At 37.7% G+C, this 22,570-nt stretch overlaps 2 protein-coding genes across 2 annotated transcripts in view; one reads left to right on the top strand and one right to left on the bottom strand.

Annotated features, from left to right (window-relative positions):
* Positions 1-22,570, bottom strand: part of LOC140934033 (tetraspanin-17-like) — a 97,860-nt gene that overhangs the window by 27,731 nt on the left and 47,559 nt on the right. The gene's annotated exons all lie outside the window — the stretch shown is intronic.
* Positions 12,496-14,480, top strand: LOC140935477 (uncharacterized). Its single transcript, XM_073385023.1, has 3 exons — positions 12,496-12,643; positions 13,452-13,768; positions 14,086-14,480. Exons 1-3 carry the CDS (start codon positions 12,625-12,627, stop codon positions 14,257-14,259), a joined length of 510 nt encoding a protein of 169 aa, XP_073241124.1. The 5' UTR covers positions 12,496-12,624; the 3' UTR covers positions 14,260-14,480.

Raw genomic sequence — 22,570 nt, 5'->3', positions numbered from 1 at the left:
TCCCCATTGTAGCAAAGTTGATCAAATATCAGTTCTTCTGTATCTTTGCTCAGGATGGCAAATATTGCCATGATAGCAGTTTTCCATACTTAAAGTAAGGTAAACAAAGTTGATTAAAATATCACTTTTTTACACTTTCGCTCAAGATACCAAATTTGATCAAGACATCATTATCCACATGTTTCTTATTTTTATTTGGTACCATAAATGACTGACAAACAATTTAGACACCAAACAAAATTTCAAGAATAAAATGACTTTATTATCTTTAATATACACTGAACAATAAAAAGTAAGATAAGTTAAAAGAAAGTTCCATTTGCCTCTACAGGGCACTGCATGTACCACAAAATATATGCCTTTAAATAAAAAGCACATACAATGTGAAACTAACTAAGCTCATACATGTATAAGAATGTACATTGGGTTTGAAAGTACAAGTCAACACTAGCTGGTTCATAATTATCTAAGGTTGGTACAGGTAAAACGTAACTCCATTTGAGTGGTATGCTTCAAATATACTCTTTATAGATTTCAATTGATACTATTGGCAAATGGTTGTACGATGACAACACGTACACATCACTCCCAGTATAGATGTGACATCCTTACTAATGGACAGAACATCAACCACAGGAAATAAAATTAGCCTCAAATTATTATGATAAGCGATACTCCTGTAATAATTATTTATAAGAACTTGTTTTCATCTGATAAATATTATCCACTACCCAAAATAGACAGTGAATAATATCTAGTGCTATTCACTGACCCCAAGGGGAGATACATCTGTATGATTAATTTTTAACCAAATCAGTTATAAAAAAATATTTCTTGTAAATAAAATGTGTTACTATTCGAAAGCTCTGTGCATTTCTATGATTTGGGTACAACTTCGATATATTTTTACCCAGCAGTAAACACTTATAAGGTTAATTTTGTCACCTTTTTAGCATGTACATGTATTTTATTTTACAGGTGCTTCATTTACTGCTAAACTTCTAAAACAGGCATGAAATGACACCCCAATTTTACTTTCATCCTATAGGTAGCCAAAAGCTTTTCAAGTTATGAAAGCAAATCTGCTATCCTCTGATTTGGTTAAATACTTGTATTATTATTATTATTATTATTATTATTAAATCACTGTAAATAATATGATTTGGTGAAATTCTTGTATTATTATATGACCATAAATAATTTATTACATTTATTTTTTTTTTAACTAAAATCAAATTATTTGCTAAAAATTTGAGCAATTTTTTTCTGATTCACATGATCAGCTGTTTTGCTTGCAGTATTGGACTGATTAAATATCCAAATTATCCAAACACAATCTATACACTATGAAAGCTCTGTAGAACTTCTTTAATTCATCATCGCCATTATTATTATTGGCATGCAGGTGATTAAAATTTAAGCCATGCTTATCAAAAAACTGTTATAACACACGGTATTTTTTTGTTGTTGCATAAAACATAACTGCACTCTTTTTTCATAAAATATGCCAAGAACAAAATAGGATCACGGCATTTGGAGTCCAGTAATTACTCTACCATGGCATGTATTGGCTAGATTTAGTCCTCGGAGTGGCACTTTTTAAGGCAGTGCTTAGGGTAGCCCTAGGATCTGTCACCACTGTGGAAAGTGGATGCAGATGTATCTCCAATTACATATGTTGGGTGAATGGACACGACGACTGAAAATACAGCTGCATTTACAGGCTACTAGAAGGAAGGTTTTTAAAATTCAATAAAGTTGCCTAGTTACAGAGTGATTTGGTGCCAACTAACAAAGACAGCTCTGCAAACATGGCAAATTTTGCTGACATTTGTCTGGTAAGGGCAAGTTTGTGGCTCCACAGTACCATACAAAGGCCATTGAGATTATGTGACTTTGTGTCAACACTTCATTTCAAATCGGACTAATCACAAACAGCGTAAGAACCTAGCCAATCACAAAACGCTGACATACATGCATGTCTTTGTGACTTTGTGGGATTCAAACATGATATTGTGCACTAATTCTCAGACGGCATGCTCTATACAGAAGGTTTAGAGTGTCTGCAACACAGGCAAGATCTTCATTGGATTGTGGCAAATCACTTTGAGATTTGGTAATTTACCTAGTTTTAACGTGGTTCCTTCCCATGGGTGTAAAAGGATATTCACTTACTACATTGTAGGTCTTCATCAAAACTCAAAAAATTGTGCAATTGTCTACTGAGTAAATATGATTACAGGAACTTAACTGAATAGGAACTGAATCATGATGCATGTCAACTTCAACTTGAGTGTTATTACTATTTTGTACATTATTATCCAAAATGTCTTCTTCTTTTCTGAATTTTCTTCAAAAAATTATCTGTGTTATGCTTATGATCAAGTTCCTTTTTCTATTGTAAGTGGTGGGTGCCAGAGCAAACTCAGGAGCATCATCTGGCGCTCCTTGGCTTGATGCTGGTCTGACTGTGTGCTATCTATTACCATTATTTTCACTTCATTGGCTTTGACACCATGCAACTTTGTGGTCCAACTGGGCCATTAAACCATTAACCTCAATGCTCTGCCAGGAAAGTGGCCTCACACAGAGATTTTCCCTGTTTGGGAGGTCCTCATCTGAACCAGAAGAATTACCTTCATGCCACTCTGATACAACCGTTTCAGACAAAGACTTCTCTGATGACATATATGCAACGGACATACATGTAAGGTACTTGTCCTTGTCTGACTAACTGATGCTACACTGTAGTTGACTCCCTCAGAGCATATTGGCCCTTTAATTTTTTTTTTTTTTCTGAAAGAAAAATGAAGAGCCATGATTTAGCAGCCAACAAGTAACCCACAGTTGGTAAACAAGCATGTACTGCTCATACTGAGTGTAAATGATTGGGTTGCAGAACCATGACACAATGCCAAAAGCTGAAAACACTCTCTTAATCAAAGGAATAGTTTGAGGATATTTGTGAGAAAAATTTCTCCCTGCATTTTATTCCTACTAACTTTTTCATTAAATATATATGTTTTTTGGAACAGGTGTTAAAGTAGAGAGCACAAATGCCTCTTTCAGTTGAATCTGCATTTGTTTCATTAACACTCTTTTAAGTGTAAATAAAAACTGAAAAAAATTTATTCCCCTGTTATTCAAGAGCAGAACTGATAGTGTCTCACAGGTCACCAGGCTCTAATAGAGCACAGCCATGACTCAACTGTACACATAAACTGTAAAACCGGTCAGAACCTGAGAAACGTTATTGAGGCAACCCACATGTTGCTTAGAACAATAATTAATTAATTGTGGTTATCTGGCACGATAAAGCAAAAGCATTTACTCACAAAATGAACTAACAAAGATCCCTCAACATCATTGAGCTGTACAAAAAGGTATAAATAATGAGGTATTGTCATTTAACATGTGGAACAGTAATACAGTGGTCACTTGGAATGACACTCAGGGGTTTCAATAAAAATTGAAGTAATCAGCAGATTTGAATAGAGTAACCGACTGTATCAACAGTCCACATTTTCAAGGGGTGCCTGGGGGAATGCTCCCTCAGAAAATCTTAAATTGCAAAGCCCTAATAAGCGATTTCCAGCGTTAAGGGGACTAAACTGAGTATAAAAGAGCGAGTTTTCTATTCAAGAAGATTTGGGTTTTAGTCAAATTTTGATTTATTAGCCACACAATTAACTCCTGCAAGCAATGAACAATGATAATTACACTATAAGTTACATACACTTCTGCGTTTTTTGCCCATGACATTATTCAAACTAGTGGCTTCTTCTTCGGGGGAAAAAGTAGCCAACTTCTCTGAGCAATGTAGCCGACACGTTTCGTCGGTCGTCGGTGCTTATTGAAACCCCTGGACACTTATGCTTCAAGATCTGGCAAGTGCCGTCATTCGCAAAATGAACATATGTATAAACCATAAGAGTTTTGGATGGTATAATATTATTTATGAAAGAAGAATCACTTGTCATTTCAATGTGGAACAATAATATGGTGGTCACTCAGAATAACACATAGGCTTCAAGATCTGGCAAGTGCCGTCACTCGTAAAATGAACGAAAATTAAGATCTCACAATATCACTGAACCATATGTATAAACCATAAGAGTCCCATAAGGGACTAAACTGAGTATAAAGGAGCAAGTTTTCTATTCAAGAAGATTTGGGTTTTAGTTAAATTTTGATTTATTAGCCACACAATTAACTCCTGCAAGCAATGAACAATGATAATTACACTATAAGTTACATACACTTCCGCGTTTTTTGCCCATGACATTATTCAAACTAGTGGCTTCTTCTTCGGGGGAAAAAGTAGCCAACTACTCTGAGCAATGTAGCCGACGCGTTTCGTCGGTCGTCGGTGCTTATCGAAACCCCTGGACACTTATGCTTCAAGATCTGGCAAGTGCCGTCATTCGCAAAATGAACATATGTATAAACCATAAGAGTTTTGGATGGTATAATATTATTTATGAAAGAAGAATCACTTGTCATTTCAATGTGGAACAATAATATGGTGGTCACTCAGAATGACACATAGGCTTCAAGATCTGGCAAGTGCCGTCACTCGCAAAATGAACCAAAATTAAGATCTCACAATATCACTGAACCATATGTATAAACCATAAGAGTTTTGGATGGTACAATTTATGAAAGAAGAATCACTTGTCATTTAAATGTGGAACAATAATACGGTGGTCACTCAGAATGACACATAGGCTTCACGATCCGGCATATGCCGTCAATCGCAAAATAAAACAAACTTAAGATCTCACAATATCACTGAACCATATGTATAAACCATAAGAGTTTTGGATGGTACAATTTATGAAAGAAGAATCACTTGTCATTTAAATGTGGAACAATAATACGGTGGTCACTCAGAATGACACATAGGCTTCAAGATCTGCCATACGCCGTCACTCGCAAAATGAACCAAAATTAAGATCTCACAATATCACTGAACCATATGCATAAACCATAAGAGTTTTGGATGGTACAATTTATGAAAGAAGAATCACTTGTCATTTCAATGTGGAACTATAATATGGTGGTCACTCAGAATGACACATAGGCTTCAAGATCTGGCAAGTGCCGTCACTCGCAAAATGAACGAAAATTAAGATCTCACAATATCACTGAACCATATGTATAAACCATAAGAGTTTTGGATGGTACAATTTATGAAAGAAGAATCACTTGTCATTTCAATGTGGAACTATAATATGGTGGTCACTCAGAATGACACATAGGCTTCAAGATCTGGCATATTCCGTCACTCGCTAAATGAACGAAAATTAAGATCTCACAATATCACTGAACCATATGTATAAACCATAAGAGTTTTGGATGGTATAATTTATGAAAGAAGAATCAATTGTCATTTAAATGTGGAACAATAATACCGTGGTCACTCAGAATGACACAAAGGCTTCAAGATCTGGCATATTCCGTCACTCGCAAAATGAACCAAAATTAAGATCTCACAATATCACTGAACCATATGTATAAACCATAAGAGTTTTGGATGGTACAATTTATCAAAGAAGAATCAATTGTCATTTAAATGTGGAACAAAAATACCATGGCCACTCAGAATGACACATAGGCTTCAAGATCTGGCATATGCCGTCACTCGCAAAATGAACCAAAATTAAGATCTCACAATATCACTGAACCATATGCATAAACCATAAGAGTTTTGGATGGTACAATTTATGAAAGAAGAATCACTTGTCATTTAAATGTGGAACAATAATACGGTGGTCACTCAGAATGACACATAGGCTTCACGATCCGGCATATGCCGTCAATCGCAAAATAAAACAAACTTAAGATCTCACAATATCACTGAACCATATGTATAAACCATAAGAGTTTTGGATGGTACAATTTATGAAAGAAGAATCACTTGTCATTTAAATGTGGAACAATAATACGGTGGTCACTCAGAATGACACATAGGCTTCAAGATCTGCCATACGCCGTCACTCGCAAAATGAACCAAAATTAAGATCTCACAATATCACTGAACCATATGTATAAACCATAAGAGTTTTGGATGGTACAATTTATCAAAGAAGAATCAATTGTCATTTAAATGTGGAACAAAAATACCATGGCCACTCAGAATGACACATAGGCTTCAAGATCTGGCATATGCCGTCACTCGCAAAATGAACCAAAATTAAGATCTCACAATATCACTGAACCATATGCATAAACCATAAGAGTTTTGGATGGTACAATTTATGAAAGAAGAATCACTTGTCATTTAAATGTGGAACAATAATACGGTGGTCACTCAGAATGACACATAGGCTTCACGATCCGGCATATGCCGTCAATCGCAAAATAAAACAAACTTAAGATCTCACAATATCACTGAACCATATGTATAAACCATAAGAGTTTTGGATGGTACAATTTATGAAAGAAGAATCACTTGTCATTTAAATGTGGAACAATAATACGGTGGTCACTCAGAATGACACATAGGCTTCAAGATCTGCCATACGCCGTCACTCGCAAAATGAACCAAAATTAAGATCTCACAATATCACTGAACCATATGCATAAACCATAAGAGTTTTGGATGGTACAATTTATGAAAGAAGAATCACTTGTCATTTCAATGTGGAACTATAATATGGTGGTCACTCAGAATGACACATAGGCTTCAAGATCTGGCAAGTGCCGTCACTCGCAAAATGAACGAAAATTAAGATCTCACAATATCACTGAACCATATGTATAAACCATAAGAGTTTTGGATGGTACAATTTATGAAAGAAGAATCACTTGTCATTTCAATGTGGAACTATAATATGGTGGTCACTCAGAATGACACATAGGCTTCAAGATCTGGCATATTCCGTCACTCGCTAAATGAACGAAAATTAAGATCTCACAATATCACTGAACCATATGTATAAACCATAAGAGTTTTGGATGGTATAATTTATGAAAGAAGAATCAATTGTCATTTAAATGTGGAACAATAATACCGTGGTCACTCAGAATGACACAAAGGCTTCAAGATCTGGCATATTCCGTCACTCGCAAAATGAACCAAAATTAAGATCTCACAATATCACTGAACCATATGTATAAACCATAAGAGTTTTGGATGGTACAATTTATCAAAGAAGAATCAATTGTCATTTAAATGTGGAACAAAAATACCATGGCCACTCAGAATGACACATAGGCTTCAAGATCTGGCATATGCCGTCACTCGCAAAATGAACCAAAATTAAGATCTCACAATATCACTGAACCATATGCATAAACCATAAGAGTTTTGGATGGTACAATTTATGAAAGAAGAATCACTCGTCATTTAAATGTGGAACAATAATACGGTGGTCACTCAGAATGACACATAGGCTTCAAGATCTGGCATACACCGTCACTCGCAAAATGAACCAAAATTAAGATCTCACAGTATCACTGAACCATATGTACAAACCATAAGAGTTTTGGATGGTACAATTTATGAAATAAGAATCCTTTTTCATTTAAATGTGGAACAATAATACGGTGGTAACTCAGAATGACACATATCCTTCAAGATCTGGCAAACTTATGCCGTCACTTGCAAAATGAACCAAAATTAAGATTTCACAATATCACTGAACCATAATTATGTATAGATGTAAAATATGAGTTTTTGACTGTAAAAATTTCAAAAGGAAAATCATTTGTCATTTGAAATGTAGTAGAATATTAAATAATTAAGAATTTGTTCATGCTTAGCGTGCGTATATCGAGTTATGGATGCACGCGGGAAGTTTGGAGAGCACGAAAGATGCGTAAGAGTTGCACGAGGCGATAGCCGAGTGCAACTCTAGCTTCTTGAGTGCTCTCCAAACTTCCCAAGTGCATCCATAACTCGATATACGCACAGCTAAAAGCATGAGCAAATTCTTTTATAACATAACTGACGAAAATGCTTGCTTTTTGATTAACTGCAAAATTCTCGTAACGCGCGACACAATAACAAACTGGGTTCTATTGGCTGATTACGAACACGCCACAATCGTCTAGTTTGAATGAAAATATTCTTTCTGTAACAGTGAGAAAGAAAATTTGCTTCTTTATTCGTTAACGATCAATGGAAACTAAGCAGAAACAAAGGTAAAAGAGTCTTAAAGTTCACCTAAAGTTGAAATGCTTCTTGACATGTTCGTGAGAAGTCGTGGAGTATGGTTTGGATTTGCTAAAAAGATCTTTACGTTTCGCTCGGCGAAATCCAGAAAACATGTTTTTAGCGAAGACGACTGTCATCCTTGCTTAAACTTATATTCATCTACGAACATTGGCTAGTCATTACAGCTTCTTGAGAAGACCTGGCAGCAGTTGTTTTTGTGAGTAATAAATTTATGTTTTCTTGTGTAATTTGTGTTGTTATTGCGAGAGAAATTTTCCTGCTTCAGTCGGATTGTCCGGAGATAACAAAGTGCATAACAAATTTAAAAACAACAATAAAAACGGAAATTTTGCCTTTAAATGTTGTTGATGACCAGTTGGTGTCTGTTCTGTTCCCAGTGAATGTCTTTCGGCCAAAATTTGCTGCAGCTGGTATTCGACAAATTTGCAAAACGCGCAACTTGCGAGTTTTTTTTTAAATTCGGCTTTATTTTTGCTGCTTGTTGGATCAGGACCGAAAAGGTCAATGCCGATAGAAAAATTGGGCAGTTTTTCGCTGGTTTCTTCCATATTTTAAAGACAAGGAAAAGTGTACTGCAGCTTAAAAGACGACAACTTTGCAGCCAGGGAAAAAAAAATGCTCATGTCATCTTATTTACGCACGGGCGTGCGTAAATAAAGATTTTGTTCATAGCGGCTCAATAGGACTTATATAGGGCAAGCACGCGCGCTATGTTATAATAAATTATAGTGACCACCACTTTGTCAAGTGCTGTCACCTGAAAAGTACAGTAACCTAAAAGATCTAACAGATAAACTCAGCTGTACAACAAGCCAAATTACTGAATTATGGACATGCTAAGGTCACATCACCGACTTATATTGGTGTAAGAGAAATGTTTGCCTGCACAGCTCAAGATCTGGCTCGAGAACAATTATTCACCGAAGTGGAGGTGGCTAGTGTTGGATATTTACCGAGGCCGCGATTAAGATTAAGATTATTCCATTAATGAAGACGATGCGCAACAAAGAGTACAGTTATTTCTGCAATAAGCATAAAGGAATCAATCAATGGCATATCTGTGCATGCATCTTAAATTTTAAGATTTATCTTTGAGGTTTTAAGCTTACGCAAAGTTATTAGAAAACCAAAGTAAGTAAACGAACCACGATATCAAGAAGAACATACCTTTCTTCAATCCAGCTGAGTTGATGACTTGGAAACAGGCTTATGTGAAGAATATCGCAACTGATCACTTTCTCTCAAAAATAACAAAGGTATAAATCGTAATAGAACAGCTGCATAGAAAAACAGGCTTATAACAAAACTACTCGTTTGCAAGGCTGTATTGCTCGTGAAGTCCGCGTGAATTTGAACTATTCAACGAAAGTTTATTTTACACTATTCTATTGGTTCAAAAGCCGCACGTGACAATGTAAATCAAATCGCGCATGTGCCAAAGTCACGTGGAAGCCTGGGAAACAACAAACATGGCGGCCGATCTACATTCACCCGGACGATCAAACACAGCGGTCTACTATTGAAATGACTCCTGGGTTCAAACCTTTCACATATTGTGCATTTTGTTCACCAAATTGTAAATGGTAACGTTTTACGTCATCCTGCGGTACCAGGGCCTCCTATTCCGAGACGTCTTGTGATATTTTGTTTTTTTCCGAGCCACCGACCCAATATCAGGAAACGTATTCGACGCTAAACGAAAAAAAAGGGGGGATGGCCTTACGCGAAATAACCAGCTGCAGCAAGTAATATGATAAACTTTGAGAAGAATGTGATGGTGATTGAAACGGGGCAATGGAAAATCAAAACTTGCGTGAAATAACACTGTGAAGTTTGGTGAATGTGCAAACGTTGCACGTTGGTTAAAGTGGTCGTAAAGATAGTTCTTTGATCATATTTTGCTTAAATTTACGCCTCTAGTAACCATACATTTACACAGTAACTTTGCTATGCCAGAAAATATCAAGCAAACATTCATTTTTGACCTTCGATTTTTACACAGAGAACAAAATGGCGGCAAATTTGAATCTAAACACCAAATTTACTATTAGGAGCAAAAGTGAAACAAAATATGTGTAAACTTGATATTTACTCCACATTTACGCCACCCTTGCAGAAAAGTAAACTTTCACTTTTGAACAAAATTTGCACCAAGAACAAATAAGTAGCAACATTAGTACCCTAAATTTACAATAGATTTGCTCAACTAGCAAACTTAGGCAAATCCGTTTTTTCGTCCAGTGTGAATAATCCAAAAACGTAGAGCACGTTCGAGAAAGTCACGCAACGCATGAAAGCAATTTTACTACGTAACACTCAACAAAGACAAAATGTCTTTGTGCAGCATTTTGTAACTTTAAATTCATCATAAAACAGTTCGAAAGGAGGGCTCACTCGTGAAATGTTTTTCAACACTCAAAGAGAAATTCCGTGTCTCTGCGCGGCCACGAAATATCCTCTATTTATTTCTCGAGTAATTAAAGACTAAACTCGAAGTGATCTCAAGATATCACGAAGTAGGCCGGTCTCATTTCGTAAAATAGTTGAAACAAGCCGAAAAGTCACGAACTTGCACGCCCAATCTTGTTGCGAAACTAGTGCATCATTTCATAACTATTTTTCACATCACACACTACCTTGGGTCGCAGTAGCGCAATCGGCTAATCCCTCAACTTAGAGTCTCTTCTGATCTGATGGGTCACACAAGTGAGTCGGTTCAAGCCTCGGGAAAGCCAAAATAATACTTCTTTCTTCCTCGAAAAAGTTAAAGAATAAATCAAAGAAATCGAAGTGATCTCGAGATATCTCGAACTAATTCGGCTCTCACTTCGTCAAATAGCCGAATAGAACCGAAAACCTACAGACTTTGCTTGCCCAATCTTGTCAAAAAATTGCAACTTTGATGCATTCCTGAGCGTCGCGAATCCTTTACTTCGCGCTCCGCCGAAGTAATAAAACGAACATTGTTGACAGCTTTAAGATAGGCTCCGGGTCTCTTGATGTGATATAACCCTTGGTTCAAAACAATAGACTTGGCGCCTAGTCTCCCTCGCAGCCGGTTTTAGTATAGGAGCGTTGCGTGACTATACTAGGGAGTTTAAGATACGGCGACTACGGACTACGGCTACCGATAAATATGCTACTGCGCATGATCAAAACCACGTGACTGTTCATTTTTCCCGCGTAGTCCTGCGGCTATGGTGAGTTGTTGAGCTGTTTCGCGTAGTCGGGACTACGGAGAACATTTTGCTCGTATTTTGCCGTCTCGGCAATTCAAGAATCTCGTCTTTCCGAAAAAAAGTTTTCAATTCACCTGCTTTAAGTGAGAGGAAAGCGAAATATGTAAGTTGTGTCAAATTTCTGCTCAGATTTACGCTTTTAATCCACTGTTGTGACTACATTTTTATCTAGCTAAGCTCATGTTTAAATAATAAGCTTAGCTGTTTATACGCAGAATTCAGATTGACGGCCTAGGAGAAGAGAAATCATGCAGGTAATTTACTTTCTCTTCGCACTTGAAAAGTTTCAAACGGATTAGTGAGTCTTTGTACCTGTGCAACCTTTATTTATGCGAGTTTTTGTATCGCGCCATTTGCTGAATGAAAATGATGTAAACATGCTCGAGACAATCGAAACTCGGCATTTCAGTACTTCAAACTACATCAGGTCAGTAGTCGGAGAAGTCCATCCTCTAAATCTAATAAATGAGCTATTACTATTTCTGGCTATATCTTTAATATATGACATAAGTATCCATGGGCGAAAAAGTAAAACCTGTGTAACCAAAACTTTGTTTACCAATTTTACCCGACGTAATTGCTTCCTTCAAGTATGGAAGAATCTGTTCATTGTTCTAAAGATAAGATCACATGCAAAACTGACTTCCATTTTTGTGAACTGTGATGAAAACAAGAAAATCTTTGCGTGCTGTTTCCCTCTCCGCCTCTTCTTTTGTAGTCTACTGTCTGTAGTGCAATCTTAACGTTCTATATTTGCACGACTCAACCCAGTACTACGAACAAAGGACAACGCTCGTCCAGCCATAGTTCGTAGTCCGTAGTCTCCGTATCTTAAACTCCCTACTAAAAACGGCTGCGAGGGAGACTACTTGGCGCCTCGCCCTTCAGAAATATGCGAAGATCGCAACGTTGAACGTCGCAATCCCCCGAAAATCGAGCCTGCGGCTTGTAATACGTTACCAAATGATTAACTCTGGAATTTCTTTTACCGCTTTCTTGGCGATTTTTTTCGCTTTTAAGTGTGTTGTCGGCGTCAACAACACAAACGCCGGAACAAATCAGAGCAGTCAAAGTTACAAAGGCAAAGGAATCGTCGTCGAAGGAAACAAAAGTACTGTAAACTTGTGCCATGACAAAGAAATTAAAACTGCTCTAAGTCAGATACAAAAGAGTTTAGCTTCTTTGGAAGAAAAGATTTCCGCGATGCATCCGAATCGACGTGGTAAGTAATACTTACTGGCTATATTTTTATGTCGGTAAGCTATAAGGCGACAAAACAGTCAGGAGTCTAACATGAATGCCAGCGAGGTGACCCTTTAGTGTGTTACTGAGTGATTTGTTGTGGACCCGAGTAACTTCTTTACTTTTTGTTTAGAGTTTTGCACTGAACGGCCATCGGATGAGTTCTTTTTTTTTTGCAGAGTCTGTTTCAGACATTTGTATAAAAATTTTTATAAAATGAAAGAGGCTCCTTAAAAAACTTACATTCTCCACAGAAACATGGTTCCCTGTGTATTATTGATATTGTTGCACTGAATCATCTTAACCAGCTAGTAAATGCTTATCCTGAATTTCAAACGATTTTACTTCCTCAGTAAATTGTCTTCAGTTTTGACTGCGCTGAACTTTTAAAAACTGTCTTCGATAGACTATAGAGTTTAGTCGGTAGGTTTTAACAATTTGTAGTTGCATAGTTTTTTAAGGGCTTTAAAAAGCCCTTACATTCATGTTTGTAAGTTATAAAGTGAGACCAAAATCACTGAAATGGTGGTTGGCGTTGCTTTAAAGTTTAACTTAACAACGGAATATGGGGGTCCGTTTAATAGAAGAGTCACGTTTGAAGTTCTATATTGATACTATATGCTTGGCTTTGTCGGAGTATGACTTGAATTACAGTAGACAGTATTGTTCACACTTTGAACGGTTTCATTTTTGTTGAGCTTAGCTTATAGCCTCAGTCAGCTGGTTAAATATTGTAGGGTTGAAGCATGTTACAAATATCACTGAAATTTTTTTTCTGTCTTCTAAAGCATGCATGTTCGACTTCGAAACGGGCTTGAGTGGTTGGAAAATGAATGGAACAGCATTTAACAATCAACCTACCTACGGTGACAATCCAACAGCTCGCAATAGAGGACAACCTGCCAATCAGCAGGGGGACTGGTGGATCGGAGGGTACGAAAACAGGCCATCCAAGGCAGCAAAACCTGGAGCAATTCAGGGAGATGGTCCCCAAGGAACTCTTGCTTCTCCGTTCTTTAAGATCGTTGGCAAACGGATCTCATTCTTGATTGGAGGAGGCTGTGACATTAAGAAAGTTCGTGCTGAGTTGATTGTTGATCACCAAGTAAGACAGCCTGACAGAATTGCTTTCAGTTTTTAGTTTGTTGTGGCATATTTATTACTTCAGCTTCAAACTCGGCTGGGTAATATGGTAATAGGTGCAGCACCTAGCGATTAACATTATATATTTTTTTATGCTCTACGAATGCCTAACTGTGTTTTGCTGAAATTTTTGTGATATAAGACAAAATATTTCCGAGGTTAATGAATATTGAATGTTCAGTGTCTTTCACATGTTGCAAAAGACTCCCTTAGCTTGTCATCAGTCAGTTTGAGGGGTCTCTTGCAAGAAGCTGAATTGCATCTGCCTCTCTTTTTCAGGTTGTCAAAAGTTCTACTGGTTCATGTACTGAAACCATGTCTGGCAAATTCTGGGACGTTCATGCCTTTGTTGGTCGAACAGCACGTGTCAAATTGGTGGACTACAGCAGTGGTGGATGGGGTCACATCAATTTTGATGACCTCGGAGGCGATATCAGCTGCGGGCAAAAATAATCTCGTCTCACTGCTTCGGTTTTACCGGATCCCAGTATCGTTCTTAAGGGAGTAGACACGAAAAATAAGATAAAATAAGAGGGAATAGTTAATCAAAGTAATCGATTAGATTTAAGATGATGAACACGTAACTGAACATCCAGGGATACTGAGTTATATGTTTTTCTGTTACTTACAGTTTAACTGTAAACACGTATCTGGAAATAAAGATTTTAATTGTACTTCAATTGTATGGAGTCTTGAACTTATGATGACCTCAGAATAGAATATTATGCTTAAATATCGATCACAATCACCTTTCACTTATCCCTTGCATGCATGCACGCATGTATTCCATATTCTTTAATAATATTTCCTGATGACTTTTGACCATTTTTCTCACAGTTCTGAATATATTAAACTTTTACAATAATTTATCATAATCCTTCAAAAGTATTATTTCCGAATTTATTGGCTGTAATTTTAACTAAAAACTATATTTTACGGAAATGTGTTCATAGGAGAAGAGACTTGACTGTCTAATAATTTATTAATTATATTAAGGCGGCTAAACCCGGCAAGAGACTTCCTCGGGAGAGTTTCTTATTATGCTTACAGAAGCTCGGTAGTAAATAGGATGACCCTTTCTTGTACCAAGAAATCTTTCTCTCATTTGCCCAAAGGAAGGAGGGAAGGAGAAAAGAGACGAGACATCGCTTCGCCCCCTTTTTCCTTCCCATGGTCCTTTGTGTTTCGTCACCAGTCCCTCGCAATTCGCGCCTGAGGATGAGACAGATGACCCATATGTAACAGTAACAGTTCTTATGGATATCATAGGGAAACCAAGATATACAAGCTATATCTGACTGAGTTTTAATCCAATGACAAGCACCAAGTCAAATTCGAGCAGCTTATTTAGCATAACGTTTCTTTAAATTCCCTTCAATTTCCCTCATTTTTAGCAAAATAGTTTGTACAGTAATTAATGCATTGTAATCACTGAATTGGATCAAGCGCTTTATACTGATTCACAGCCAACGAGAGTCCATCAGTCCTGCTCTTTGGATTCAGAATACTGGAAATCGTAACTGTAATATTAATTGAGATTTACCTGGAGTTTTTAGCTGAAACTCAATCACTCCGAGTTCTGTGTACCAACAGAATCCACAACAGAAAAAAAATACATCTAGCCATGGGCTATATCGAACAGGGGCTCGACTAAATAAAGGTTACATTTTTGTTTAATAAAGCATTGAATTACTCACATTAAAGTACAATAGTAGAACTGACCAGAAACGAGAGTCGGGAAGACTACTTCAATGTGAGTGGTTCAACTTTATTACACAAAAATTTAACTGTCATTATTTAGTCGAAACCCATGTTTCCTATAGCCCATCATCTGACCGAAGCGCTTCTTCTTTCTTCCTCTTTCTTTTTTTCTCAATACACCCTCTTTTTTGTTTATTTCTGACTAGTCCCCATTAATAACGACGTGTTTAAAGAGGAGGAGGAAAAAACATTCGTTCCGAACAAGTTCACGAGACTAGTATTTTTTAAGTTCCATAGCGAATAAGGACAGGGATCAGTTAGTTAGTGCTCCGTTAGAGATTTGAAGATGTCAAACAAATTTCATCAGAAAGGACCTACCAAATTTTTTTTGCATGGGTAATTTTTGCAAGCATAGCCGCTTAAAAGTCTCTTAAAACTTGAAAAAGTCATTCAAGTTTCAATCCATGTCCATCCTTTGTAAGGAGAGATTTCCCATGAATTCTTTGTTTGCCTCGAATTTCATATCTAGCTTTTAAATATTCTCTTTGAAGTTGTGTTAGCCGTAATCTACATTGAATTTGCATTGAGTTGCTCACTAGTTATCTGAGTTTTTGCCCCTTTACCTACAAATTGGGGTTAATCAAAACCTTGATTCATAGAACTTTTAAGATAAACAACACTTGGATGGGGTTCCATACTGACCTTCAAAAATTGTCTGTCATTCTGCGGAGGAATCTCTTCCCTGAAAACCTTATCAACAAATATATTTCTAAATATATTCAGACAGCAGTCAAGGGAGGGAAAACACAGCCCTATTCAGGAGTCGAGCCCCAGGAAACGCCCAAGTTCTTCTTCAAAATCCCTTACGTTGGGCACTTCTCAGTCACGGCACAGAGGAGTATACGCAAACTTGCTAACCGGTTATGTAAACCTATTGATTTAAGGTTAGTCTTTACTACTTTCAAAGTCAGGAATCTTTTTAATGTGAAAGATGCTGTCCCTGAGGGGCTACGCACGCGTGTGGTCTATAAATTTTCGTGTGCAAGTTGTAATGCTTGTTACGTTGGTGAAACCAGCCGACACTTCTCCACACGAGTGCGCGAGCACTTACTTTCAGACAGGTCTTCGAACGTTTTTAAACATCTGCAGGGTTCAGAGTTTTGTAGAGCATCCTGCACACCGGATTGCTTCGAGATCCTGGACTCTGCAGCCACTAAGTACCAAGTGAAGCTTAAGGAATCCATGTTCATAAAATGGGAGAAGCCCGATCTCAACCAGCAGGTGAAACACATTAACCTGACTCTCTCCCTGTAAAGAACTAAGCGTCACTCATTTAACTTTGTTTTAGTACGCAATATTGACAACGCAATGTAACGAACTTTGTAAGATCGCGCGCGCTTTAAATTCAACGGCGATTTCAAAATATGTAACACTGAAGATGACGGATGTACCGTCGAAACATGTCTGGAAAATTAAAGAAAGTTGTTATGTTTATACGACTATCTATATTGTTGCTGCTATCTAGACCTTTTGGAACAGCTTAGTCACTGAATAACTGGATCTTTCGCCTGTTCAAATACCAACCGTTCGTAGTTTTTTAGTTTTGACATTTTGAGGGATCCTGAGTAAAAGAAACTCGATTTCTTTTACACAGCTTTCTTTTTAGGTTTCCTAAATTCACTTGCTTGACTGTCATTTAATTTTGAGTTATTTAGTTTAAAATATGAACTTTAAAACTGAATTTATCCAGATTTGTTTTTGCTGTTCAGCTGATTTTATTCAGCCTTCTTTCCATTTGTTTTGTGATGTTGTAATAAGTTGATCGGTTAGTATAAATAGAGCACTGTTACTCCTGTTTTTCGATTTACATTGCGGGCCGGAGTTTCATGCCGTGTACGATTTACATTGCGGATTTACATGCTTGTACGTTTTTACATTGCGGATTTAATTGATTGTACAAGTTAGGTTAACGAGCTGAAGATTAAACTGTTGAAGTCCAAGTTTGAGTCTTGTCCTGTTTCCAGTTGTAGCAGATCCGGTACCTTGGAATAGTGACGAGTTCCTTTCCCGCTAGCCAAGCGAGTTGCGAGTTAGTTTTCCCCCTTGTTGTTCTGACGCCGAAGTCACTCGAGTTCTCTTTACGTTTAATTCCCCGATTAGTGCTTGGAAGGGCAAAACTTATCGTCACACCTTGCCATGGCATTGCAAAAGACGGCAGCAAACAGTTTCAATGCCCAAATATAGTCTTAAATATCTAAACTGGGCCATTGTTTTTGGAATAAAAATGTTGCGAAGACAAGTTTCAAAAAGAGAGCAAATAGCGTTACATAAAGTAGAACCAGTCAGGCCAAGAAACCCCAGTTTCGATAATTTCATAGCAGCTCAGTAGTGGATTACAATATTTAGTCTTGCGAAGATCTTGCCAACTGCTGTGAAGGAAGCTTTCGAATACAGTCGCCTCTAATCGCTTCTCCTTAGTGGGAAGTTTTAGTTATTACCCACTAGCGTGTGCATCTGACTTCACTATCAACCGTGAAACTCAGTTGCTTTGCTTGGTCACACGAAATGAAAGCCATACTGCAGTCCCCCATGTAATTGCAGCCGAAACGTTTCCTCATTTTCCTCCGTTTAACATCTCAGTTGCTGTCTCTGGAGGTTGAGGCCAGTCTTCGATCAGAAGTCAGTCAGAAGCAGCGTTCTTTCCCGGTTTGAAAAGGCTCGTTGAGGCCTACGCGAAATATGAATTATCGTTTGAGTTATTTGTACAGGTAATCACATGATTTCGAGTGCAATTTGGAATAAATAAGCACGAGTAAATTTTTTCAAAGGCTAACAAAATTGCACGAGCCCGTAGGGCGAGTGCAATTTGTGGTCTTTGAAAAAATTTACGAGTGCTTATTTATTCCAAATTGCACGAGAAAAATCATGTGATTACTTATTAATAATATTCATGAAAAAATTGCGAGATAGCTTTAAAATCTCTTTAATAGGGAGTCAACCCGCGTAAAATACGTGCAAAAATAAATTATTCAAATGCTGCAATTATCATCACACGTGCAGTCAAAACAACATTTTGCTCGATGTTTTTAAAGTTTGCAAGCTGCAGAAACGGGCTGAACAGTTCATGGAATTGTTCAATGTGTTTGAAATAAAGATTCTGGGTTATTACCCCGAGTTTACCGCTCATCCAGAGAATTTCTTCTTCCTCCTCTGATACTTGCCGAGCTTTGTTTGGGCGCTTACCACGGCCAGCCAAGCGAAGCTGTTTCGCTTTTTCCTCTAACACCTCTTTGGACGAACTAAATTCTCGATCACGTACAATGGACAGGGTGCAGCCTTTGTTCTTTAAGTGTGCTTTCTGGTTGTGTCCCCGATTAGTAGGCCTGACGGCAAGCTAGAAGACTAGACACTTGAATAAAGTTGTTGATTGATTGATTGTTCATAATCTTCACCTTTTTTGTATTGTTTACTTCGGCGTCGAAATGCTCGAGCAAAGTGTTAAGCCCAGCCGGCTCATAATTTTCTATTTCATCAGTAATTTCCTTACCTACGCACCAATTCTTCCAAAAAGAGAGCCAAAAACCAATGCTTTTTGCAGTGTTTTGGTTTTTAGAGCAGTTTTTCAGCTCCTCTACAGTTGTTTCGGTCGCAAAAGCAAATGTGCTGCAATCGCCAACCATTGCAGTTTTTGCTCGAGACTGGTCCGGAGCGGATTCAAATTTTGCGCCATTTAGATGGCGCATTTGATTGGTTCTCAGTGAGTTCCTTTGTTTATTAGCCAATCAGAATGTCACGTTTGTTACTCTTTTCTGCACTCAATTACCTTTTTTTTGCACTCAATTACCTTTTTTCTGCACTGTGTTACCTAAAAACTGCATTCCTCTTAGCCAATCACAATCGAGAAATTTTTTCATGTATATTATTAGGATGGGGACTGATGACTTCTCAATACCGAACCAGTGCGTTGACAAGCTCTTCTTCAAAACGTCAATCTTCGTTTTGTAATTAAAAAATGCCTCAGAATGCCTAGGTCATTTTACTCACCGCTATCTTTTTACCAAATATGTTGTGGGGAAAACCCTTAAAATAGCATATCAGAGCGTCTCGATTTAAAATTTTCAGGAGGGGGAAGTAGCCTTGATTATTTTAACAGAGAGGAGAAGTGTGACTTCACGTTACCATGGAAGCAAAATTTCTGGATCACAACAATAGAGAGCTAAAAGGGAACTTATTTCGGGGCGACGGCAACTTCAACCGGACGTGACGTCATGGTTTGTGCAATATTGCCGCGGCATGCTCTTGCTCACCACATTGCCGTCGTGCTCCCCTCGGCGACGTGAGACTGGTCTGTTTGGCGTTGTAGCGAGTGAGTATTTAACTTTCATTTCAATCAGGTTTGTTGCGTTTAGCAACCAGAATTTGCAGATTATCGTTCTTAAATGGTCCTTGTTTTCTTTGAGTCACATTTCAAGCTCGATCTCCAAGCTCTGTTATCTAAACTTACATCTTTATTATAATGTTTCTATGTTTCGTGTCACAGAGTCAAGATCCAATCTGATCCAATATGGCAAACAGCAAACCGTAAGTGAGCTTTACACGGACAAAATTGTCCCACGAGCCAAATGAAAGTGTCCAGACCAAAAGTATGAACTCCGATATTTTAATTGTGTGTTTTTAGCTCACTTTTTTCGTTAGAGTACCGTATAAATGAAACGTATGTATTGAAAATTGTTTAGAATAGAAGGTAATACCACGTACTAACGTGGGAATACTGAAATAAAGTTGTTGTTGTTGCTGTTGTTGTTGTTGCATGCAAGCAAATAAGCATTAATTCTCTTAATTCTTTATGTGCAGCCATATTTTCCTCTTCGGTAGTCTTCCAAGGCGCCGTCCTCCTGAGTTCACTGCGATCTTAATGTTCGAATTTTGGAGGGAAGCGACGGTAACCTCTGTTCCAGGCTTGCTCTGCCAGTCCGGTCGCCGTCGCCCCGAAAACGTCTCTATCTAAAGTTCCCGAAAGCAACGACGACGGCGACGGCAACGAGAATGACAAAAAAGCGATAGGTTAGATAAGCAAAACAACAACTTTGTAAATGCAGCACTCTTTTTTGTACATTTCTTTGCTGCGTTACTCGACTGCGACATGAGACTTCCTAATTTCACCCGCCCGCATTATGGAGTATGTGAACACAACACAAAAATTTTCTTTTTCTTTTTCTAAACTTAGATACGTTCCTTTCGGATTCAACCCCTGAAAAGTCGCCAACATTTGGCAGATGAAATGACATTCGATATAATCGATTAAGTTTAAAACAGTGCGAATTCACTTTTTAAATGATGTTTTCTGTTTGTTGTCATCCAGAAATTTTGCTACCATGCCAACGTGACGTAACGACTTCTCCTCTCTACTCCCTCGTTGTGATATCTCTAAAAACAAACGTCTAGGTACGCCCTAGTCTTTTCAGCTAAGTCAGGGTCGTAGGTATCTGTCTGCACGTGCGCACTGGGTAAAAAGACGCCGAAGCTAATAAAAACAAAAATATATATATAAGACACACGCGAAATATGTTGTGGCAGGAGGACTTCTCTTGATGATTGCAGTAGGCACATTTGCCATTTTTCCAATAATTTTTGGTTTCTCTGGAGTAGCCACATGATTCTGGTGCTTAAACAAAAAAAAACGACGAAAGGGGCTGTTAAAGACTCGGGGCAAAAGACGGGAAATCAGAGAGCAAAGCAAACTATAACAATAAACCAAAAATCAAAATTCAGCCAAATTAGGAAATTACAAAATGCCCGTTAAATTAAGAGAAACATAAAAATAACCACTTAAAACTTTAAAGGAAGGTTAAAATAACATAACAGAAACAATGGATGCCACGGATGGACAAAACTGAAAAAGATTGAAACGGATTTAAATTAGGGTTTTTTAAAACTGTTCAGCCTAACAGTTTTTCAAAGTTGATCCCTGCTGCTTGCAACTTCAAAATAATGCTCAGGAGACATATTTGTTTGCCTCGGATCTCTGATTTTGTCATTTACATGTAATTTCTTTACTTACTATAAGTTCCATAGCGATTGAGGGCGAGTAATTGGAAAAATTAAACAAAATGAACTGGACTGCCGTGACACAGCCCCTTTAAGGCGATGGAATTTTTCCACTCTTTTCAGTACGGTTCAGATGATATGAATATACTTTGTAGCGGGTCGTTTAACCACCATGCGTCAAAATATTTTTAAATTTAAAAATGTTTATGTATATGCAAAACATTTCCACCCGAGTGGTTTATGTAAATAGTAAGCACCCATGGTCTTTCTGTTAGTCTATCACTATCCCATAATGATGGAGTACCGAGTAAAGTAGACTTAAGAATTCAGGTTGTAAAAAATTGGACTTCTTGCAGGGTTACGCGTTTGGATGATCCAGCCACACTCTCTTTTCCCCGTCGAGGATCGTTGCGAAGGATCTTTGAACAAAAGATGTGTCAGAACCATATACTGAGCCTGGGAAAAAAATGCCATACTGCATGATTCAATCGAGGAAACAAATAAACCAAGACAAGTAACAATAACAAACACAACGAGAATCAAAGAAAAAAGGTAAGATCACATCGAGGTACAACTCGAAGTGTAACTAATTCTAACCCGGCGAAATCGAAGTCCAGTTCAAACTCTAACTCGATTTCCAACTGGAGGTTCCAGGATTCCGGCAAATAATTCGGCCATTAAAACATACTGGAATCCACAAGTACGAACATCTGTTACTCTTAAGAATTATCTCAAAAAGGTTAAATTAAAACTCACAAATTCCTAAAATCTGTCAAATCTAGCTTGTCATAAAAAAAAGAAAACAAAATTTTAAAAAAATCCTGAGAGGCAGCTGCAACATTTCAGTGTACAATGGGCGCATATAAATACAGACATGGTCCTGTTTATAAAATCGATATGCACGGCAGTAGGCTAGTGTATCAAATCCAGCGAAGACAGCAGAAAACCAGGACTGAGAAAACTAAGACATACAATACACGACTCAAGGGCAACGAACAAACAAGAATTGCAACTT

Source organism: Porites lutea, chromosome 4 (assembly GCF_958299795.1).
Source record: "Porites lutea chromosome 4, jaPorLute2.1, whole genome shotgun sequence".
Classification (NCBI taxonomy): Eukaryota; Metazoa; Cnidaria; class Anthozoa; order Scleractinia; family Poritidae; genus Porites; species Porites lutea.
This window is presented reverse-complemented; position numbering and strand designations above follow the sequence as displayed.

Coding starts and splice junctions, on each gene's coding strand:
- LOC140935477 (XM_073385023.1), top strand. Junction 13,769..14,085: donor AGTTGATTGTTGATCACCAA/GTAAGACAGCCT, acceptor TCTCTTTTTCAG/GTTGTCAAAAGTTCTACTGG.